Source organism: Solanum tuberosum, unplaced genomic scaffold (assembly GCF_000226075.1).
Source record: "Solanum tuberosum cultivar DM 1-3 516 R44 unplaced genomic scaffold, SolTub_3.0 scf00549, whole genome shotgun sequence".
Classification (NCBI taxonomy): Eukaryota; Viridiplantae; Streptophyta; class Magnoliopsida; order Solanales; family Solanaceae; genus Solanum; species Solanum tuberosum.
In genome coordinates this window covers 250539-275486 of record NW_006239490.1, presented here as the reverse complement: position 1 = coordinate 275486, position 24948 = coordinate 250539, and the positions used below count along the sequence as shown (strand labels likewise).

Genomic DNA, 24948 nt, shown 5'->3' with positions numbered 1-24948 from the left:
CTTTCCAGCTGATATGAGATAATTACTCAAAAACTAGCCCGAAGGCTCTTTTGGAAATCTCAGTTTCCAACCCTGTTTAAATGTAAAAACATTTCTTTAAAACTTCTTTGGGAATACATAGTTCCCTAATAACCTTGAGAAATGAACTCAACTTTATGCTCTTGACTTAACTGAAAACTCGATACTCTTTACTCGACTTGAAACCGTATACTTAACTTGGAACTGGAGCCTTAGAATGGAGTTAAAACATTCAATAAAGACTCTTGAATAACTTACTTGAACTTGCTCTTAAACCTTGCTTGACTTGACTCTAACTTCCCTTAACTTTGGTCCTAACTCGCCTTGAATTGGATTATGGATTCAAGACATATAATCGCATGTTTATAGATGAGTTTGGGAGGTATAAATGCAACTTGAAGTGTAGGAAACAACTTGGAAACATAGGTATAATACCTAGGAACATGTATGAGAAAGCATGGAAAGAATGAGGGAACATGGCGTCCTTGGCGCTCTGCAAGGCGCAGAGCGCCAGCCCTTGAAGGTCAGAAGTCACCTGCTGGCGCGCCGCCCCAAGGGCTGGACTTCAGAGTCCCCTTTGGGGCGCGTTGGCAGGCGCGACGCGCCAGCCCCTTCCCCAGAAAACCCAACTTTTCTCCCTCTTTTCTTCAACTCTAAACCACCCTAACTTCAAAGGTTCCAATCCCAACCATTAGGGATCACAAAATCCCTCAATATACAATAGATTTCAACTCAAGAACACAACCAAATCATGTCCCACAACCAACAAGAACTTCAACAACACAATCAACAACATCAACAACAACTAACAACTTCAACAACATATCCAATCCTTTCTCAAATCATAAAATGAGCTTGTTGTGTGGGGGAAAGGATCAACCCACACAAAGAACTCACATACCTTGATAGGGATCACCCCCGACGATTTCCACAACGGAACCTTGACGGAACTAGTTGATCTCCTCTTTCTTCTCTTCTTCTTCCCCTTCTTCTCTTCTTCTTCTCAAGCCCTAGCTTTTACTCTTTTAAAATGGGACAAAATGATCCAAAGATCAGCCCTATACAACAATATAATACCCAAAGAAATGGCTAGAGAAAGACCAAAATAGCCTAAATTCGACGGATTCCCTGCCAACTGCCCAACTTTCAATGGCCATAACTCGCTCATACAAACTCGGAATCGAGCAAACTCGGTGGCGTTGGAAAGATCATTCCACAAGCTTCACAACCATAACTGGAACTACTCCTAACTCATCCTGATCTAGGAGTTACGACTGCTCAAAGTTGGCCAAAAACTCACTGATTTTCACACTTGGCCAAATTTCCAGATTTTAATTTATTTTTTTTTCATAGTTATTTCAAATTGCGGATGTTACAAAAATGAATTTATTTTTATGAATTTTCTTTTTAGTATCAAAATTAATTAAAAACGGCAAATATTCAAAAATTTATGTGGGGCGGGGTAGGGTGAGTTGAAAATGAAAAAAAGTTGTTATGCACGGCGGGTTAAAATAATTGCGCGTTAAGCTCAACCCTCCCCGTCTCATTGCCATCTCTAATCAATAAAACAATAACTCCGTTTCAAACAAGTTGGAGATAAATATGGAAGTAAACAATATTTTCCTCCACACTTTATATGCTAGTCTTATTTTCTGAGTGCGTGAAAATTCTGACTCTGCCATGCATGTGACTAATTGCTACAATATACATGGTAGTAGATTTAAAAACATAGTAAGAGAAAGAAAATTAAAAGAATAACATAAAACATTTAATTGGGAGTGAAACTCACAAATTGAGAAGATGTGGAAGTATATAATGAGAAGCTGTATAATCATCACCAGCTTCGTTCAAGTACCCTTCTCTTTCTTCATCCTTCATTCCTAATACACAATTCCCAAAAATAATTGAGAGATACACCACAAATTAACAAAATTAAACTTTTTTAACAAAATGTTCCAAGTTTACAAGTCTTTTTTAGCAGGTGAAAACAAAATAGGAAGAAGATAATAATGAAAGATGGAAATGAAGATACCTTTGGAGTAATTCGAACTTGAAGCTCATAATTTCCCAAGCTCTCTTGCTCTTGTTGAATTCTCTTAGCACTATTATCTACAGAAGAGCTGCAATTATCTACTTGGATCAATTTTAGTGTCATTATATCTCCAATACTCTCCGGAATCTCCTCCAGTGTATCGAACCCATAAAGTATTAGTTGCTCAAGCATAGGAAAATTATCACTACCAGTTGCTTCCCACCTTTCCAGATCTGCTTCACCAATTTGTAGATATTTTAATTTGCGAAACACAACATCTTCATCTACTTTCCAATCTGTTCCAGAAAATGCATACTCCCCGCTGATCACCTCAAGATTAGGTAAATTAGCCAGCAAATTCACAACTTCCCATGGTATATAAGTACCTAATAATATCAATTTCTTGATATTAGGACTTAATTTCTTGATTTTACAAGACAAAATATCTCCAGAGAAAATGTTCAGGTCAATGCTCTCCAGCTTTATGAGTAGCGTCTCCAGCTCCTCTAGAAGAATTAGAGAATCAAGAATTTCAGACCAGTCAGGATTCTCAGATTCATCTATGAACTTTAGCTTTTTTAGATTGGGAGTTCTTTTTATGATTTCCACAATAAAATGAGAGTTATAGAGATAAAGATTTTGCAAGTTATTCAGAAACAAGGGATTTTCTGCCTCAAGAGGATTAGATATATATAGTGGAGAATCAATATCCACATGTCTTAGCTCTGACATTCTCCAGATATCTACTGGCTCCTCCAACTTTGTTGATCTGTTGACACCAATATTTTCTTGAAGAATTATGATCTGTAGATTTCTCAATTTGTCTAGTGAAAGAGCTTTATCAATTCTTGCAGCAACATATCTCAAATGTACAAGTTCAGGTATTACACAAGAGAAATCGTACCAGAGTGATAATACATCCAACACCTTAAGCAACTTGAACTTTGAAACAATGGAACAAATCCTTTCTGGAAAATCGTAGTAATAAAAATATTCCATTGAAATAAAGGTACGAGTTATACCACTACAATGCATTGGAGGATAAACTTGCTTCTCTTGAAGTTCAGACAGAATGATCACTCGTCGTTGATCATCTATGGATTCTGAGGGCATGGGAACATTCCCATTCATGATATACACAACATTTTCAGTATGAGTTTCACTTAGGCATAGTTGGCGAAGAAGATCATGAATTTTGCAAGTTTTCATCCTTCCATTAGCCGTTAATCTATCAATCAAAATTAGACTTCTATCAATTAGCTCTTGTAGATATTCCTCTGCCACAACTTCTAACCTTTTATTGTTTCTTGCCTTTACGAATTGCTCAGCAATCCAGAGCCTAATCAACTTGGAAACATTAATCTCTCTGTCTTCTGGAAAACCTCCAACATAGAGAAAACAAGCCTTTAAATATTGGGGCAAGTAATTGTAGCTCAGAGAAAGAATTGATTGGCACCGTTCGGACACCGTACCAAAGAATGAGTTCAGATTTTCCTCAACCTTCTCCCAATTATCATGTGTTGGGTCCATTTTTCCAAGAAGTCCAGCAACGACAACAACCGAGAGAGGTAACCCTTGACATTGTTGTACAATATGCTTCCCTGTTTCTTCTAGCAGAGGAGGACATGGATCTTTTTTGAATATTTTCTCAGTGAATAGATTCCAACTATCTTCTAGACTTAGAAAAGACTTACTATGAGGCGGAAAATCAGGGCAGTTGACATAATCAGCAACATACTTGAGCCGAGTAGTTAATAGAATTCGGCTTTTATTGTTATCATTTGGAAATATTCTTTGCATTTGGTCCCATGCCTCAGTACTCCAAATATCATCTATGACAATTAGGAATCTTCTACCCTTCAAACCTTTATACACAATCTCCATTAGTTCATCATTGCTCATTTCTTGATTGCTTCCTGTAATTGAAGAGGCAACTTCAAGAAGCATTTGTCTCTGATTGTATTCTTCGGAGATAGTGACCCATGCATGTATATCAAATCGAGAACGAATAGATGAATCATCATAAACTTTTCTGGCAAGAGTTGTCTTACCTATACCGCCCATACCAAAAATTGGTATGACAATTAACTCATCTGTTAGAAGCATTTGTCTCTGATTGTATTCTTCGGAGATAGTGACCCATGCATGTATATCAAATCGAGAACGAATAGATGAATCATCATAAACTTTTCTGGCAAGAGTTGTCTTACCTATACCGCCCATACCAAAAATTGGTATAACAATTAACTCATCTGTTTGGGCAGTGAGGCGATCAAGTATGGTGTTGAAGTCATCTTCCATCCCAACAGTAGTATTTTCCTCATGAATTGTAACTTTTTTTGGTGAGAAGGAAGTTGTTGCTAATTCTGTAGATTTGCTTCCATGCTTATTAAACTCAACCACCATCACCTCCTTCCTGAGAGAGTCAACATCTTTTTCCACTTTTAGCAATTCTTCCTTGAAGAATTTACAAGCCCCTTCTCTACTCTCTGTGCAATCAGTTAAAATGATGCTTCTTAGGCTTGAATCAACTTTATCTTCTGCTTTGTATACTACATTTTTTATCCTCTTTTCTACAAGCTTGGAATTGAAACTCGATAAATTAATTACTATTTAAAAAATATATATAAGATCAGTAAGATTTAGATGAGTATACTAGTGAATTACATACCTTAAGAGTTACAATATCCTTTGTGATAGTTTTGTCAAGGAAAAGTTGCAGAGCAGAAAGATTTTGATAGATAGATTGAACTTGTTGTTGTGTATAGCTTGGACAAACGAAATATTGATTAGGTTTGAAGAGTTGTTCCAATGTATACATAAGTGAAGAAAGAGCAGCATAAGCCATTTCTCTTTGTTTGCTGGAATAACTAAAAGATAAAGAGGCTTTGCAGATTTAAACTCTACGCTATGTTATTCTTTTTTCTTAGGCTAAGAGATTTTGTCCACATAATTTACTTTTCTTTATCACACCACCTTTTTCTAAATGGGGACAAAGACATAGGATACTCACCCTTTAAAAAAGTCATAGTATAAATATTTGTAAATGATTTAAATATAATTACAATATGTATAAATAGTAATTCATAAAATTAAGTAATCAAAAGGGAAGGAGTGTAACACCAAATTATAGCTTAACATCAAATGGACAATCTAACAATCATAGCAAATAGTTTTAAGAAATTGTATCATTTTGATACGTAGATTTCACATGAGTTATTAGTTGTGCAGATGTCATATAATGTTTGAAGAGAATATATGAAAATTTATCAATATCCATTACATTATTATAGCATCACAATAAATTATACAATTTCAGATGTACATTATGTTCATCCCACAAATATTCGAAAATAAGATGAAATAGAGTAGACTAAAAACAATAAAATAGCTAATGAATTCTAAAACTTTTAAATAACAAAAATTAAAGAGAGAAACAATTCCAGTTTAAAAGAATGGAGGAACTTCCTCAATAACTAACAAAAACATAAACGAATTTACCTCTTTTTTTTGCATATGTGATGAGCAATAACATCCGTCAGCAATCATCCATCAACAATTATACATTAGAATAACTAAGTGTATGCATTAACATAAAGTGAATGTGATGAGCAATATAATTACATCCACCAATAATCATCCATCAACAATTATACATCGGAATAACAAAGTGTATGCATTAATATAAAGTGATTTTGAAAACAACTTTTTGGTATATATAATTATAAGTCAGGAATTATAAAAGTCATTTAAAAATTGATGATATACATAACATCTATGAGAATTAGATTGGTTAAAGTTGGGATATGTAAAGTTTCTGACTAAAATCTAAATATGTGTGCCATATTAAGATGTCGAGTAATTCAAAGGACATTTTGTTGTTTAATGTTTAAGGATATTTTAGTTTTTAAAGGATATAATTTACTGCTTTTTGTTGTTACGAAATACTTCATCTGCCAAACTCCATTTTAGAATTTTTGTGAATTAATTCTATCTAGAAATATAATGGATTAATACCACATAATTATTATTTAATATTATATTAATTATTTTAGGAATAATTTCAGAGACCTCCCCTCAGGTTTGGCTTCATAACACTCACCTCACTTGTGATTTACAATATTACACTTGCCTCCCTTTATTTGAGTTTTTGGTAACAATTCATTTAACTTATTAATTATTAATTATTAATGTAAAAAAATTATGATACGACTAATTTACCCTTTTTAATATATCCTATTTTGTAAAAAAAGCTTTTTTCAAAAAAAATTGTTATTAAATAAAAAAATTCATCTTTCATTAAGAATATTTTTCATCTTCCAAAAATAAAAATAAAAAATTCATCTTCCATTAATCCATTCTGCTTAACTTGTTTTAGAGTTGATGTCACCGATTTGTTTGTCTAATTTTACTGAAAATGAAGAATCAAATGTTGAAACTTTAAAAATGGAGTATCTCAATTTTCATATCGACTGGAATGCAAACAAATTAACATACATTTTGTTCTAATTTTGATCATTTTCTTTTCCTGTTCAGTAATTAAGTCATATTAGAATATTATATTTTTATTGACACTATTCTAAGTGTTTTACCGTCAATTGCATAAATTATAAATTCATTTAAACAAAATGGTTTCAATGGAAGATGAAAATAAATCGATTATCAACGAATTAAAAAAAAAAGAATTTTGAAGAGGGCAAATTAGTCAGATTATAATTTTTATATTAATAATTAATAAGTGAAATGAATTGTTACCAAAAACTCAAAATAAGGGAGGTAAGTGTAACATCGTAAACCACAAAGGAGGTGAATGTTATTGAGTCAAACCAGAGGGGAGGTCTTTGAAATTATCCCATTATTTTATTAATACTAATATTTAAATTTAGTGAAGGGGTAAAACCGTAATTCAACTTTGAAGTTAAGATCTTCCCACTTATAATAATACTAGTTCCTGGGAACGCGCGTTGCACGTTTGTCCCATATATACAATTATTATAAAGTTGAATTATTATATAGAAAATGTTGAAACTAAAAACATTAGTTTTACCAATTTATATTTTATTCATTAAATAAAATTCCTAATAATCGAATAGTACATTGACCATCAAGCAAGAAATATGGAAAACTAATTAAGATACTATAGCCTCTAATAATATGAATATATCTATATGACTTATCCCCAATAATCTCTCATTACGCTCTCATATCAGTAAGTAAACAAATATGTTGCTACTTAAAGAAACCATATCAGTAAGGAAAGGATAAAAGAAAGAAAATATTATAAAAGTACATTTAAATCTACCTTAATAATTAATGATCCAAGTGCTTCACTACTTTAACTGTACATAAAATGGATAACCTTTGGTAGGGATTCTTCTCATGAAATAAAAAGAATGATTTATATAGATAAAAGTAGAGGAATATCAAAGACATCCTAAAGTTTTAAATGAAATATTTAAAAGTTAGGAATATTAAGAGTACCAATTGAATAGGTAATTATATTAGTTATGAATTATGAAGGTGGATATTTAAAGCAAAAGAAGAAGAAGAAAAATAATAAATAAGTAAATAAAAGAGAGAAAAACATTACGGCAAATGATATTTAAATAAATAGTGTTATCATATTATTTATAGTGAACAAAAACTAACCACATCATAATAATAAGACTTCAAATATAATTCTTTGATTTTTCCTATACATGAAAGTATTAATTACTTTTATGAACTGCATAAAATACAAAATGCACATAAATTTTCATAAAGTCAAATACTACCACATTAATTAAGTTATTTAAATTATTTTAGAGAAGGGGAAAAGGTTTAGTTAGAGTATCATATACAAGTTTTCACGTACTAAATAAATGCACATACTTTTATGGATATTTTAATCTTTTAATTTTTTTTATTTTACACATTTTCACTTGTAGTATTTATCATCATAATACTAATATAGTAATGTGATTATTATTTAATATTTAATTAGTTAAATATTTTGAATTAAGATAGGGGTAATTAAATGATGATTCAACTTTAGACTTATTCTTTATATATATATATAATGAATGGTACATAGCAAATAAATTTTAAAATAATTGAAAATCCAAAAAGAGCAAGAAAAAGTTAAATGATTCTCTTGACCACATAGTTATGCCCGTCACTTGGACTTCCTGAATACTATTAATTTACAGTTTATATTTATTACCGAAAATTTTACAAATCTAAAATACTAAAAAGAAATTCTAAAGGTTGAATAATTGTGGAATATGAAAGTAATTCCACCACATTGAATTGAATGAACTAATGAGTGAGAATGTATCTGTTTTCTTGTTTCATTTTAATGAAATATATTATTAATAGATAGGTAAATTTACTTTTTAATACCAATAATTAAAGGATTAGTGTTTAATTAAATACTTAAATGACTATTCAACCTATAAAGGATAATTTGATAATTCAACTTTTAACTTTTTTTTGTTCCCACTTTTAGTATATATATATACTCCATACAGTTAATGTGACAATAACCTGAAAATAAATTTAGCTTATCAATTAAAAATTAAAATGACATAGAAAAAGAGAAGTAAACACAAGAATGAGAAAAATATGACAAAATAAGAGTATAATAATTGTTCCACAAAAATTCTGATATTTATAAACAGTTGGAAAAAAAAAGCCATCTAAAATGGTAAAGATAAATCTATGATACAAAATATCGTTCTAATTAGGATCAAAACAAATATTAATATTTCAAAATTAAAAGAAAGTACCTGAAAATTGCCTAATGATTCGCATCAACAGGAGGCAATTGGTAAAGAAAAATTACTTTTCCATGATATATATATATAGCTAAAGATTTATAGGATAAGATGAAAAGGTGAAGAGTTGTTTAGTTAATTTTCAGAAGTTAGTGATCTTAGACATGGGGGAGAGGAAAGGTTGATTGTTTTTACTAATAATTCAATACATTTAATTACACTAATTATAGAGAAAGGATAAGAAATTTAATTCATTTAACCACACTAATTATAGAAAAAGAATAAAGGATAAAAGCTTTAATTATCTTTTCTTTTTTTTATAAAAACGCTTTATCTAATCAACAAATTTAATCCATTTAAACATAACCTTTTTTAAAAGAATTAGATAAAAGCGTTTTTATATATATAAAAAATAAGCAATTCCTAACAACTTTCTATGAAATAATTTCTAACAATTTTCTATGAAATATTTTTGTCTTTCAAAGTTTGACTTTACACCTTCTTATTTTTAGTATTTAGTATAATATAATATAATTATTACTTAGTATTTAAATAATTAGATATTTAATGATATTTTAATTTAGTGTGAGGGTAATATGGTAATTCAACTTTGTATAGTGGAGCTTCCCACTTATAATAATATATGATATGATGATTAAGAAATCTTTCAAAATATCAAATAAACCAATAAGGATTCTTATTAACATTTCAAAAAAGTTTTAAAAACCACACTTATCCTTTTGGACTACTGTTGCTTTGTTTTTGGGCTCTGACCCATTCCGGTTGTTTTTGCCATTGGACTCTTTCCATCTTCTGCAGAAGTTGTATTTTCATTATATTTGTTGATCTTTGTCGTATAAGATTGTTTCTTTTTCAACTTCTTGGATGTAAGGTTTATCAAGAGAGTATTCTCGGATTTGGTGAAGAAATGCCCAAAAATAGTCCGATTCATATTCGTCAAGTTTGGAATGACAATCTCTGATGAAAATGGGAATTTACCCAAGTGTGTAACTGATAAATATTGCATATGACAATTCGATTCAGTTATTTCAAATCTGAACGATCATGTTTATGCTAACGACTCAATTGTGTAGGATTGCAACCACCCATCTCCACTAACTTCTCAAGAGCAACGTTTCAGATTACAACTCCGCAATCTTAGGAGTTGAAGTTTAGGGTACAGAGAGATGACAAAAAATAATAGCCAAGAATGACAAAGGCTTGTGTGAATAGCAAGGGCATCAACGTGTACATGACTCAATTATATTTACAATAATATCCTTGACATAAGGACTAACTCTAGTATCTCAACTTCACAGTTCACTCAAACTGTTCTAACTACTCTCCAACAAGTCAAACTCGCTTCTTGTTACAAACCTCACCCACACAATTACACTCTTTAATTTAGAAATTATTACAACTCAATAATAACCCTAGAACAACTCAATAAAGATATATTAAAGCTGCAGCTAGGTAAAAACTAATTGAAAAACTCAAAGCCAGTGCACTGCACTTTGCATGGAGGGATCTTTTCCAAACTCCATTAGAGCTGTTAAAAGCATCGAAGCTCTACAAGATACCTCAGTCACGCGCCCAACAAGTGGTACCTTCACTGTCTCCCTATTCTGTAAAGGTTTATAATCCCAGCTGCAAACATTGTTCGCAAAACATTCAAAAACAGGAATAAACTATACAATCAAACACTATATTATGTATATATTAGAATTAAGAATTGACTAAGAATCAAAGATGGAAATGAACATACCATAGGAGTAATTTGAACTTGAAGCTCATAATTTCCAAAGCTTTGTTGCTCTTTTCGAATTCTCTTTGCACTATTCTCTACAGCAGAGCTGCAATCAACTATTTGGATCAATTTTAGTGTCATTATATCTCCAATACTCTCGGGAATCTCCTCCAGTTCAAACAACCAATTCAGTATTAGTTTCTCAAGCATAGGAAAATTATCACTACCAGCTGCTTCCCACCTTTGCAGATCTTTGGACCTAATTAGTAGATGTTTTAATTTGCGAAACACAACATCTTCATTAAGTGTCCAATCTGTTCCAGAAAATGCATAATACCCCTTTAGCACCTCAAGATTGGGTAAATTAGACAGCAAATTCATAACTTCCCATGGTATTTTAGTATTTGATAATGTCAACTTCTTGAGATTAGGAGGGAAAACATCCCCAGAGAAAATCAACGGGTCAATGGAGTTCACCTCTATCTTTAGTGTCTCCAGCTCCTCTAGAAGAATTAGAGAATCAGGAATAGAAGGATAGTCAGAAATTTCGCACATCTTTAGCTTTTTTAGATTGGGAGTTCTTCTTATGATTTCCTTAGAAAAAGGAGAGAACTGGAGAGTAAGTGTGTGCAAGTTATTGAGAAACAAAGGTTGTTCTCCAACACTATTATTTTCTCCCTCAAGAGGATTTGAAATGTATAGTGGCCATTCAATATCCAAATGTCTTATCTCTGTCATTCTCCAGATATCTAATGGGTGGACCAACTCTGTCTGTTCAAAACCTACAAAAATTATGATCTGTAGATTTCTCGATTTGGCTAGTGAAAGACCTCCCTCAATTCTTGCAGCAACATATCTCAAATGTACAAGCTCAGGTATTACACTAGAGAAATCGTACCAAACTGATAATACGTCCAACACCTTAAGCAACTTGAACTGTGAAACAATAGAGCAAATCACATCTGGAGAATCTAAATCAAGAGATTGCATTGAAATAAAGGTACGAGTTATACTTGTTATATCATTGATATAAACTTGCTTCTCTTCATGTTTACGCAGATCAATCACTCGCCGCTGATCATGTATGACTTCTAATAAGGACACGAGAACATTCCCATTCATGTAATACACAATATTTTCAGTATGAACTTCACTTAGGCATAGTTGGCGAAAAAGATCGTGAATTTTGCAAGTTTCTATCCTTCCATTAGCCCTTTGTTTACCAGTCAAAATTAGACTTCTATCAATTAACTCTTCTAGATACTCCTCTGCCACTACTTCTAACCTTTTATTGTTTCTTGCCTTTACAAATTGCTCAGCAATCCATAGCCTAATCAACTTGGAAACATTAATCTCTCTGTCTTCTGGAAAACCTCCAACATAGAGAAAACAGGCCTTTAAATATTGGGGCAAGTAATTGTAGCTCAGAGAAAGAATTGATTGGCACCGTTCGGACACCGTACCAAAGAATGAGTTCAGATTTTCCTCAACCTTCTTCCAATTATCATGTGTTGGGTCCATTTTTCCAAGAAGTCCAGCAACGACAACAACCGAGAGAGGTAACCCTTGACATTGTTGTACAATATGCTTCCCTGTTTCTTCTAGCAGAGGAGGACATGGATCTTTTTTGAATATTTTCTCAGTGAATAGATTCCAACTATCCTCTAGACTTAGAAAAGACTTACTATGAGGCGGAAAATCAGGGCAGTTGACATTAATCAGCAACATACTTGAGCCGAGTTAGTTAATTAGAATTCGGCTTTTATTGTCATCATTTGGAAATATTCTTTGCATTTGGTCCCATGCCTCAGTACTCCAAATATCATCTATGACAATTAGAAATCTCCTTCCCTTCAGACCTCTATACACAATCTCCATTAGTTGATCATCGCTCATTTCTTGATTGCTTCCGGTAATTGCATAGGCAACTTCAAGAAGCATTTGTCTCTGATTGAATTTTTCGGAGATGGTGACCCATGCATATTTATCAAATCGAGAACGAATATATGAATCATTATAAGCTTTTCTAGCAAGAGTTGTCTTACCGATACCGCCCATACCAAAAATTGGTATAACAGTTAACTCGTCTATTTGGGAAGTGAGGCGATCAAGTATGATGTTGAAGTCATCCTCCATCCCAACAATAGTATTTTCCTCAATTGTCCTTTTTTCTGGTGAGGAGGGAGTTGTTGCTAATTCTGCAGATTTGCTTCCCTGCTCGTTAGACTCGATCTGCACCACCTCTTTCCTGAGAGAATCAACATCTTTTTCCACTTTTACCAATTCTTCCTCAAAGAATTTACAAGTCTCTTCTCTCATCTCTGTGAGATCTGCTAGCAGAGTGATGATATATCTTAGGCTTGAATCAACTTTCTCTTCTGCTTCGTATACTACATTTCTGATCCTCTTTTCTACAACCTTGAAATTGAAACTCGATAAATAAGTTATTGTTAAAAAATATATATATAAGATCAGTAAGATTTTGATAACTATATATACTAGTGAATTAATTACATACCTTAAGAGTTTCAATATCCTTTGTGGTAGTATTGTCAAGGAAAAGTTGCAGAGCAGAAAGATTTTGATAGAGAGATTGAACATGTTGTTGTGTATAGCTTGGACAAACGAAATATTGATTAGGTTTGAAGAGTTGTTCCAATGTATACATAAGTGAAGAAAGAGCAGCATAAGCCATTTCTCTAAAAGATAAGAGCCTCGCAGATTTAATGTCTCTGCCTGAGATAATTTACATGAATTTGGACAATTTTCTATTTAACATCTACATCACAACCACACAACTTGTGGTTCATGGATGCAAAACTGTGGATTGACTAAGTCAAAGTGAGATAAAAAAAAAATGAAAGATAAAGACATAATAACATGTCAAGTTGTATTAATATAATATACTTCTAATGAAAAATAAAGGATCTCTTGGAGTTTTCCTAAAGAATTTTCAAACATCAGTCGTTCAGATTTCTGATTCATATACATTGGATTCCAACTTGTCAGAGACATTGAACCCTGTTGTAAAATAGAATAATTTACATTGAATAATGAAGACATCATGTGTCAAGTTGGACGAATATAATAAACTCTCAGTACAAATTTTCCTTGAAATTTATAGGCATAATACATAAATATGACATTTAACTTAACCTCATTTTATATTTATGCCCTCCAACTTTGAATGTGCACAAGTAGACACTTGAATTTGTATAAAATTGAACAAATAGACACACACGTCCTACGTGGCATTCTACATGTCAATTTGTGTCCTATGTGTATTATGCTACATAGGACTCATATGTCTACTTGTTCAACTTTATACAAGTTTAAGTGTCTACTTGTGCACACAAAAGTTGAAGGGTCTAAATGTGAAATGAGGCCAAGTTAAAAGGGACATTTATGTATTATGCCAAATTTATATTATCATAAAATGTCATGATGTATTGAGCTACTTAAATTAATAATACCGTCTAGAATTGCGTACAAAAAAAACACATAGAATGAAGATTAACCACCCCACAGTCTTACTTGAAACAACAAACCAACTCTTATCCAAAGGGTTGAGATAGGCCTAAACCATTAGAAACACATTTTTCCCCAACCAAACTAAAGCTAAATAAAAGCACAGATAGATGATTGGAAGAAAAGAACAAAGGGTTCAAAAATGCTTTTAAAATTTATTGGCCAAACACTAATTGTTTCTTACCAAAAGTGTTTTCTTTAAGAAAAATAATTTTCATAATAAGCTAATTTTAAAAGTTTCGACAAAATAAATCCTTCTCTAATACATATAATTGGTAACTTAATTAATTATGACATGGTAAGTTTTACTTCCATTAACCATAATTTCTCAATTTTACTATTATAAAAAAAAAGGTAAATTGACTATTTTATTCACTTACTATTCGATGGAAAACTCAAGTGTATCTTTCCGCTGTGCTATTTTTCTCATTGCTTGCATTTGTGGTATGTACGCATCTACTATTACATTATATTATTAAGTATAAATTATACCTACAACTTAAATAAAATTATCAATAAAGTTAATGTTATTAGGGTCGTGCTATCGATAACTAGTTTACATATACAAACACTAGTGGCAAAAAACTCCATGTTTCGCATGGTCCCAATATTTATTCATGAAGTAATATATATATATATATAAAAGAGAATCTTAGGCCAGTCTACGTGGTCCACCACAAACCAGAATTCTCTTCATGTTTACGCCGACCAATCACTCGCCGCTGATCATGTATGACTTCTAATAAGGACACGAGAACATTCCCATTCATGTAATACACAATATTTTCAGTATGAACTTCACTTAGGCATAGTTGACGAAGAAGATCGTGAATTTTGCAAGTTTCTATCCTTCCATTAGCTCTTTATTTACCAGTCAAAATTAGACTTCTATCAATTAACTCTTGTAGATACTCCTCTGCCACAACTTCTAACCTTTTATTTTTCTTGCCTTAACGAATTTCTCAGCAATCCTTAGCCTAATCAACTTGGAAACATTAATCTCTCTGTCTTCTGGAGAACCTCCAACATAGAGAAAACAAGCCTTCAAATATTGGGTCAAATAATTGTAGCGAATTGATTGACACCGTTCAGATACGGTACCAAAGAATGAGTTCAGACAAAATAAATGGAGCCCACAGTGGACAATGAAATATACTTTAACGGAAAACAAAGCTGCAATAATCTGAACCAATGAGAAAAAAGAAATCAGCTCAAACGACTCAACTACCCTCAACAGGCAAGCAAGGTATGTTGACCTGTTGCCTGCTTAAGCTGGTGAAACTCCCTTTTATAATTACTATATACTAGACAGAGGTGGCCCGTACTTGTTGAAAGATATTTGTGAGCTAAATGCACACATACAGAGACAGTCTCACACACACACATATTTCTGTATTTATATACATAGATGTTATATATATAGTTGACAATTGTTTGTGGCTGCGTTATTTACATATTGCACTATTTACGTAGTGCTGCATCTTCCCTGCTTTCCTGCAGTTTTAAGTCAGAGCTTAAGAAGAAGTACCTGCGCAAGAAGAGAGAAAATGAATTTAAGTTCAACGTTGGAATATTTAGTTATACATGTATATCTATGTATGCATTTTTATGTTATGATTTTAGCCATTTTGACGACCTTATAATCTTCTCCTGTTTGATAAGAGTTGCATTTGTGAACAATAATATAATCAAATTGTAGCAGGTATAGTGTAGTGGTAAAAGTGTGATTGTGAAGTAAATAAATCAGTGTGAAGTATATATATATAAGGATATCTACGACACTGTAAAGAGCACAAACCTAAAGCCAACCACTAAAGCAGTGGCTTTAGGTACCAAATAAATTAGGGCGTCAAAATTAGAAATTTCCGTGGCTCCGAAAGAAGCAAAAACTCCAAGTTCAGTTGAAACAGACAATACGAACATATATATCCAAAAACATAGATTTGATTAAACGAAAAACACAACTCGAGATCTAACCAAAAGCAGAGCAAGCACAGAGTAAAACACATAAACAGTAAACCCAAAAGATGAAGGAGATACATACATACGTTACATGAGATATTATCTGGTGACAAGATGTGATATTATTGACGCCACCTTTAGACTTTAAAACTAACATTACTATATGATAATGAACTATTAGTAACCTTAACTCAATAAAAACTTAAGTCACATCAAATATTTATATAATATCTATATTCAATAGACATGTCGTAGTGCTGCTGGGATCATCGCCATATTAGGCTGCCACAACAGTAATTAAAATTCCGAGACATCCATCTAACATAGCAGTTGAGACATGAAAAATGTAATCCTTAAATCTTAAAAGCTTCAAAAGAAGGAAGAACCAATGCAGAACCTAGCTAAGACTGAACAGCAGAAAAAGGGTGAACCACAGAGGGGTTCATGGGCCGTGAACAGGACCACAACCCGTCACCCTCGTCGTGTTTCACATACAGCAGGGCACGGAGGTCCACTAGCCCCTACACTGACCGTGGAACCCCACACGGTCCATCAATATGCTCGTGAAAGCATGCCAGAGACCCCTGTCACGCCCCGAGGCTATCCCCTTGACGTAAACATGGGACCTAGGATCAGGAGTGACCCCAGGCTAACCCTGAAGCTGACATATCATAAGCATACTAAAACAACTGAATAAAAAGATACTATGCTGAAGCCAAAACAAGAGATAACTGAAAGATGGGGAATACCCAAAACTGATCTGAATAAATAAAATGTACTATGAGTTTCGTGATCCTAAACAATCACTCTAAGCTAAAGTTGAATCGACATGCCCCCAGCTAACTCTAGCAAAACTGAAAACTGAAATGAAAGACTAAATGTGAAAAAAACATGTCTATTGTCCTCGAAGTATGAGGACTCACCACTGAAGCTGCTGAATGCGGACCGATAATCGATCTAAGCGTGATCTGGATGCTGAGTACTGTTGACACCCAATTTTGACCCTCCCCGATAGGAATAAATTTTTAAGCTTATTTAATTTCAAATAATTTGAAATAATTAGCTTTGCGAGGTTCAAATATTTTTTCAAGTTACTTTTAAGAATTTTAGTTACTTTTCATAATATTTTAAATATTTCAAATAATAAATATATGTATATTTTATATATAATTAGTATATTTTATAAACAAAAATCACCTCAAGATGTTACATTTTTAGATAAGTACTTTATTAATTTAGTTTAAATCATATTTGCCATTTCGAATATTAGTTCGTATTTTAAATTAATTACCTTATAATCGAATTAATTATTTTATTTCGTTAGGATTAAGAAGCTCATTAATTGATTTATACTAATTCATCTTTTATTTATTTTAGCCTAATCACCAACTAAACTAATTTGTCTAGATTTTTAATTCCAATTGGCTACGATTGAAATTCATACGGTCATTTTTCTAAATTACAATTTTAGTGATCCTTCAACTAAATTGCAAGACCAAGAATTTGGGCCTTTCCTTCAAATTTTCAGCATCCTAATCTTGCCAACCCAGGCCCATTTCTTCCCAAAGAAACCAATTTCAGCAATTCCAACTTTCCTCAACCCCAGCCCAAACCTTGTTCTCAAAGAAGACCCATGCGTCTCTTTCAACGTTTAGAAGCAGCTTGCAAGCGCTAGCAACAATTTCAGACGCGTACAACTCAACCTCCGACCCCGTACGCGTCTTCTTCTCCCTCACGCGTCAACAACAGCACCTCCATCAACAAGTTCACGGCGTGAACTCGAGGACATCAACAAATACACAGCGATTCCAAACGGAAAGCAAAGCGCGTCAATTCAAGCGGCGTCAAATAGACGGAAGGCAAAATTCTAACGTCTCCAAAGACAGAGGACGCGTCTCCTTCCTCAAGCTAGTACGATCTTATACAACTTTTCCTCGATTCCAGCTGCTGTTTCGTCCTCGCCAGCACGAGATAAGGCCACGTCGCCCAAGGACAATCGAATCGATCAAGAGCGTCCATCTCCTCTTTCCTCTTCTGGAATTGGGCGAAATTTCAGAAAAAAGGTGTCTCAAGGTTTCTGGAGTTTGAATTTCGAAATGGGCCCAATTCCTATCCAAATTTCATCAGTTTCCCCCAAAATTCCGAACCCTACTTTTCCTCTATATAAACCCCCTCTTTTTCTTTGTTAGGGGTTGGATTTTTTTTTAGCAATAGAACAGAGAACAACTTAAGCAAAAAAGACATACTAAATACATTTCAAGAAACCAGAGGAGATAGTCAGTTTCAGTGTTCGGGTCCAACGTTCTGCTTGGATTTCTTGGTTATTGCTCGAGTCGGAACGTGCGTGGTGAAGTCGTGGTTTCCTTGCTCATTTTCGTCTCCGTTCACTGCACTTTGAAAGGTAATACTCATTTTTCGTTTCAAGCATTTTGCTTTTAACGTGTTGTTGCTTGATTCTTGATTGTGAAGATGTTTACATGTTAGCATTTGGGAATGTTTCTGACTCATTGTTGGCTGCGAATCAGTGATAAAGTTTGTTCAATAGTCCTTTGCTGTTTGTTCGTTCTTCGTTTTCAAAATGGTTTTAATACTCGTTTGAGTTTATACTGCTGTCTGTGTTCTTCCTGCATTCATGGCCATCATGCTTGCCGTTTAATGTTTAGCCTTCCTTTATGGGTTTGTTTTGGTTCGTCCTGTTTGTTGTTGATAGTATGGAGTTAGTTCTAGGTTAGGATTCATGTTTGGTTTAACATAGTTTTACCCTCGTCTTGAACAGTGATAAGTATTCCAGTTTTAGTTTTCATCATCGTGTAACATGAAATTATCTATTGTAAGCATAACCGGTTGGTAGCTCACCCATTTATTTGGTGTTATTAATGAACCATGTCAGCCTCTTTGAATATGGTGTTGGTCTCTACCTATATGTACTTATAAGCATGATAAGTTGAGTAAAGATGTTTGCCTTGTTTAGTTGTTTGAATATAATAATGGCTTTCTTCAAAAACTGCTTTGGCCTGCTTCTTTTGTTTTATGTATAGCGTTCTGTCCATTAGCATGATAAAATAGCATTATTAGGCTTCATTTAGTAGAGTTATTTTGATCATAGTATGAGGTGTGTTACTTGTTGATTTTGTAGCATGGCTTTTCTGTTGACATTTGGAAATACTGTTGATTATCGACTAGGTATATATTTGTTCTTGTTTTCCCCCCCTTTTGTACGTCCCCTTAGATTTTATTGCTCATAGGTATATGCAGGTTATTGATAAGTATTCTAGCATTGTTTGTCAATTTTTGTCATTTATCAAGTTAATTTAGTTTTGTCTTCCTCAAAGTCACCGGTTACGTTTGAGTTCAATACTTGGGTTGGTTTTTCTTGGTTTTCGATTTGCTTGGTTGATTTTTCATTTCAATTGATCTGTGTTTTGTTTAAGTCATGTCTCATTTGTTTTATCATTTCGAATGCTAATTCTTGTCTTTTTGTTTTGTTGTATGAACCCTCTCCGAGTCCATGATGGATTTTCCTTCCTTTGCATTCCCGAATCGAGCCATAAAGGGTCAATCTCTTTTCGTCATCGAGTCAGCCAATATAGGGTATACAGGGAAGAAATGCGAAAATACAGGAGGCTGGAAGTTGGATTTTTGGTGTCCAAAAATCCCAAAAGAGACTGATATACCTGCTGTATACATTGGTATATAGTCGGAAAATATTATATACAGGTCAAAACGTCAGAATACAGGTGGAAAATGCAGAAATACAGAATTTAAATAAAATTACAGGTCCGGGAGTTCGAGAATTAGTGGTATACATGGTGTATACATCAAATATACACCTGGTGTATATCATGACTAATTAGAATGAAAGGGGCAAAAAGCCCAAGGAATTTTTCAGCAGGTCCAGCAGGTGTAAAAATGGGCAAGATCATTTTTAGATTTAGGACAAGGAAATTGATCTGGGCCTATCAGATTTGAGGATTTGGGCAAATTGGCCAAGTTCAATTTTCTCTCCTTTCTCCTCTTTATTTATTTGTTATTGTATTGACTAGCATTTTGATCTAACTTAATTAATTCCCAAAAGATAAGTCATTTCTCTTTTTATGTCCAATATATATATATATATATATATATATATTACTTAGCTTTATTTTTATTATCAGTCTTGTCAACACTTGAATTATTTCCCTTAGAAAATTTCCCTTTAGTTTATTTCCCTTAAATAAAAAATGAGTTTTATTTCTTAATAAAAGTCTTAAAAGTTAGTTGAAAGCCATTTTAGTCAAATCGCTGGTCAACCACAAGTTAACGGATATTTCGAAGGCCTAATACCTTTTCGGAATGTACATTGAACTTGAACCCTTTTATTTTCAATTGATTTTGTCTGTTTAAATCCTTTCAAATAACTTTGAATTTTTCTTGATTTTTACTGAAAATCTGAGTGGCGACTCTGTTTCTTTTGGAAATTCAATTTCTCTTCAAACCATATGTTTAGTCGATTTTTTGAAATAAGTCATTTTTCTTTTATTTTTTTCAAGTAAAACAAGTACCTGAACCTACATCATGAAAGGATGTAGCAGAGTATGCGTCAGTACTTGGAATGTACTGAGCATGCAAGATATAGAATATAGTTGAACAAACATATAAACTGAACAAAACGTAACTGAGTAATGATATAAATGAATATGAATGTAAATACTGCAATATACTGAAAGCTGAACTATATGCAATGACCTAGTACTAAATCCTGAATATGACGTGCTCACTGAATACCAAAGTATAGACTGAAAACCTGGTCAAAATGCACTAAAGTCTGACTGTGGGGAACTACTATTAACCGACATAAACCACGTGAGCTAAACATGGAGTCCGATGTATATGCTCCATCGAGAGGACCCAATATACCTTGCCAGGGGTATAAAGGCATGACTGGCGTGATCACTAAATCTGATGCCCACAGAGGAGACTTATAAACCTACGAGGGCATGTAGTTCTGGGACTAAGAGGGTAACTAAACCCTAGTCCAACTCGGTGTTAAGCCTACTCCCAACTGGAAATGTGTACAATACAATATAACTGAAATATACTGGATAGCTCAATATTCTGACATGCAAATCTGAGAATGCAACATTTAAGACTGACAATGTAATATTCAAAAACTGAAGTATGTTTATCTATTTAACTGACCTAGCAAGTGTAATTCATGAACTAAGAGAATCTACACAACTAGGGTTCTGAGTTTCATGCAAGAACTAAGCAACAATGTCACGAAAACATGATAATCTGATTGAGAACACTATAACAACTAAATCACAACAATTAACTAAAGTTCTAGAAACCCTAGGTCTAAACAAGATATAGATAATCAAGAATCTGATTGAATTCTAAGGACCTAGTGGCTAAAAGGAACCCACTAGTGAAATCCCACATACTTGGTGACGAAATCTACGGAGAAATCCTTCGATTTCAAGGCTGAAAGTGAAGAAAACCTGCTACGTGTTCTTGAGGGGTTGGTCGGCTCTTTCTCCTTTTTTTCGCTCTAAGTTCTGGTGAATTTTGGTGAATAAAGGTTTTGGTTATGTTTTGACTAGGTTATTAGGCTTAAACTGAGTAAAATGACGTAGTTAAAGCATCAAACGACGTAGTTTAAGTTCCCAATGCATAAGGGAAAGGACCAAAATGACCTTGATTTAATTCTGACGAAGCCCATCCACAGAGGGAATGACGGTCCGTCTTTTGGACTACGATCGACGTTTGGGTTCGTCATCACGGCTTCACTAAAACGAGCATAACGTTTTACTCGGAGATGTGATTTTAGCAAACTCAGTAGCGTTGGAAAGAGGATTCAATTATCTTTAATTTGATAGGTCATAGGCCACCTAATTTCTTTTGTGCTAAAAGTTATGACCGTTTGAAGTTGATCCATCCTCTAACTGACTACTGACCCTCACCTACGGATCGTACTGGTCGACCGTGGGTGGGATCAGAGACTATAAAGATTTGGGCCTTAACGAAGGAACCCCACCTACGGTTTGTGGTCTTACCTACGGTCCATGGGTGGTTCCGTTAGTACCGGCACCAGATTTTCTGAAAACTAGGATTTTCTTCATTTTGATATTCGAGGTGTTACACCCCCCAAGGATAGTGAGGAACCATGGACCACTAGACAGTCCGTGGAACCCCACACGGTCCGTAAAGTATGTCGTGGAAATGACTCAGTGCAACCCCAACTCATGTGAAGAACCACGGTGGCCTACACGACTCGTGGTGCTTCACTCGGTCCGTGAAATGGACCGTGAATGGGGCAATTCAGCCTTCAAGTTTTGGATCAACTTAAAACGGTCATAAATTTTAGCACAAAATGAATTAGGTGGTCCATAACCTATCAAATTAAAGATAATTGAATACTCTTTCAAACGCCACCGAGTTTGCTAAAATCCAAGCTTGGAGTAAAAAGCTATGCTCGTTTTAGTGAAGCCCTGTGGGGCAGAGCATCTTCACGAGCTGCTAGACGGGCCTTGGTCATCATGACGGCTCATGAAGCCTGTCTTGAAGACACTTCGGCAGAATTATGCGTTGGGCACTTAAACTACGTTGTTTGATGCCTAAACTACGTCGCTTTACTCAGTCTAAGCCTAATAATCTAGTCAGAACCTACCCCAAAACCTTCATTCTTCTAAAATCACCCAACTTAGAGAAGAGAAAGAAGTGACCAGCTTTATCAAGAACAAGCAGAAGCATGCTTCGAAGTTCAGCCCCAAAATCCAAAGGATTTCTCCGTAGATTTCGTCACCGGGTATGTGAATTTCACTAGTGTTCCTTTCACCCATTAGGTCCCTAGAATTCAGATAGTTCTTCAGATTTTCATAAACTGTTCAGACCCAAGGTTTTTATATTTTCAAAATTTATTGTGATTATGGTTCTGTTGATCTAAATAACTTGTTTCTTGATAATCTTAGTATAATTCCATGCATAGCACTCATCATGACTCTTCAGGTAGCTGGCATTGGTCCCCTTTTTTCATCATTCCTGAAGTTTATTAAATCATCAAAACTTTACATCAACAACAAAATAGCAAACATCAATTAATGCATTAGAAGGCTCAATTAATCAAAATAAATCATAATTGGAAGAAACCCACATTCCTTGTAACTTAAGGCATAACATTGTAAAATATTACTCCATAAATTTCAATAGTTAAAAAGGGTATCATCTAATTAAGTCAAAATAAGTGAAGCCCACAGATGGCAATGAAATATATAGCACAAGGAAAACAAAGCTACACTGCAATAATATGAACTTGTGAGAAAAAAGAAATGAGCTCAAATGACTCAACTACCCTCAGCAGGCAAGCATGCATGTTGACCCGCTCCCTTCATCCCATTGTATATGAGTTAGTTTGATTTGACATAAAGTTTAAAGAAAAAAAAATGACTTTTGAAATTTGTGGTCTAAAATAAGTGATACTCCCTCCATTCCTATTTATATGTCGTATTTACTAAAAATAAATGATCATTAATATTTGTCATTTCACAAAATCAATGCATAAAACTATTATTTCTATTTTACCTTTTGAAAGCTATTAACCTTGAAAGTATTTGTTTGCCTAAAGGATTTTTTAATTAACACCCCCCCCCCCTTTTGACCTTCTCTTTCATCCGAACCGAACCTCTTCAAACTACAACCTGTTTAGAAATCAGCCCAATCGTACCTCCTCAAACTACAACCTGTGTTACACCCCGAAGCTACCCCCAAGATGCGGACATGGGACCTAGGATCACAAGTGACCCCAACCTAACCTTGAGCTGACATATCATAAGCATACTAATATAAACTGGAATAAGAAGTATTAAGCGGAAGCATAAGACATGAGATAAACTGAAAATGATGTGGAATACTTATTCTAAGTCTGAATATAAATCAGAGAGTTTAATAACAAATGAAATATCAAATTCCAAGCTAAAACTGAATCTAACTATGTTTGAAATAAAGCCTCTAACTGACAAGAAATGTTGGGACATGACCCAGCTAGATCTAGCAAAAACTGAAACTAAAGACTAAAAGTAGAAAGGAAACATGTCTGTAATCCTCGGAGAATGAGGACTCACCACTGATGCTGCTGAGCTGAAGATCGGGAACCAATCTATGCGTGATCTAGAAACTGAGGACCTGAACCTACATCACGAGAAGATGTAGCACAAAGTATGCGTCAGTACTTGAAAGGTACTGAACATGCATGATAGAATAAAGTTGAACAATATACATAACTGATCAAAACATATAACTGAGCAATGATATAAGATGAGCATGATACTATACTGAAAGTATTGAACATGATCTAACTGAATGCAATGACCAAGTTTATTACATACTGAGACTGAAATCTGACTGTAACTGATAACATGGTCAATGCAAAGAAATCTGACTGTGGGAGCTACTAATAACCGACATAAAACCACATGAGCTAAATGTGGAGTCTGATGTATACACCCCATCGAGAGGACCCAATATACCCTACCATAGGTATAAAGGCATGACTGGCGTGATCACTAAATTAATGCCCACAGAGGGGACTTACAACCTACGGATAGCTCGGTATTAAGCTGTCACTACCCGAGAGCACCCCCCAAGTCGTAACATGCGTATTCGACCTCTCGGAGGTCTCATACAAGCCCTTAGCATTCATCACATTAGATATGTAAAATAGTGCGGAATTAAAAACTCTTTAAATAAAATCCCATAAGACTTAAAGGTCACTTTTAAAAACATCATTCAAAAGTACACAAGCGGAATACTAAGTCTCTTAGCCATCTTAGACATAAACGTGAAAACATACTAGGGACACGGCCCTTTACAATCAAAAGAAGTCTATTAAGTCTATTACAAGAACCTTATCATAAAACTAGAATAGAAAA

General features: G+C 34.0%; 1 protein-coding gene across 6 annotated transcripts in view; it reads right to left on the bottom strand.

The window, feature by feature from the left end:
- The window catches only part of LOC102583714 (putative late blight resistance protein homolog R1B-12), a 37849-nt gene that overhangs the window by 3087 nt on the left and 9814 nt on the right, over positions 1-24948 (bottom strand). For 4 of the 6 annotated variants that reach the window (XM_015304549.1, XM_015304553.1, XM_015304552.1 and 1 more), the window contains exons 1-4: positions 13071-13637; positions 11537-12970; positions 2051-3031; positions 1808-1890 (exon numbers count right to left, since the gene is read on the bottom strand). In XM_015304549.1, the coding sequence (XP_015160035.1) occupies positions 1808-1890; positions 2051-3031; positions 11537-12280 (1808 nt within the window). In that variant the 5' untranslated portion in view covers positions 12281-12970; positions 13071-13637. Of the gene's footprint in view, positions 1-1807; positions 1891-2050; positions 3032-11536; positions 12971-13070; positions 13638-24948 lie in introns of those variants that run through there. The other 2 variants (XM_015304550.1, XM_015304551.1) reach the window with 2 other exon arrangements.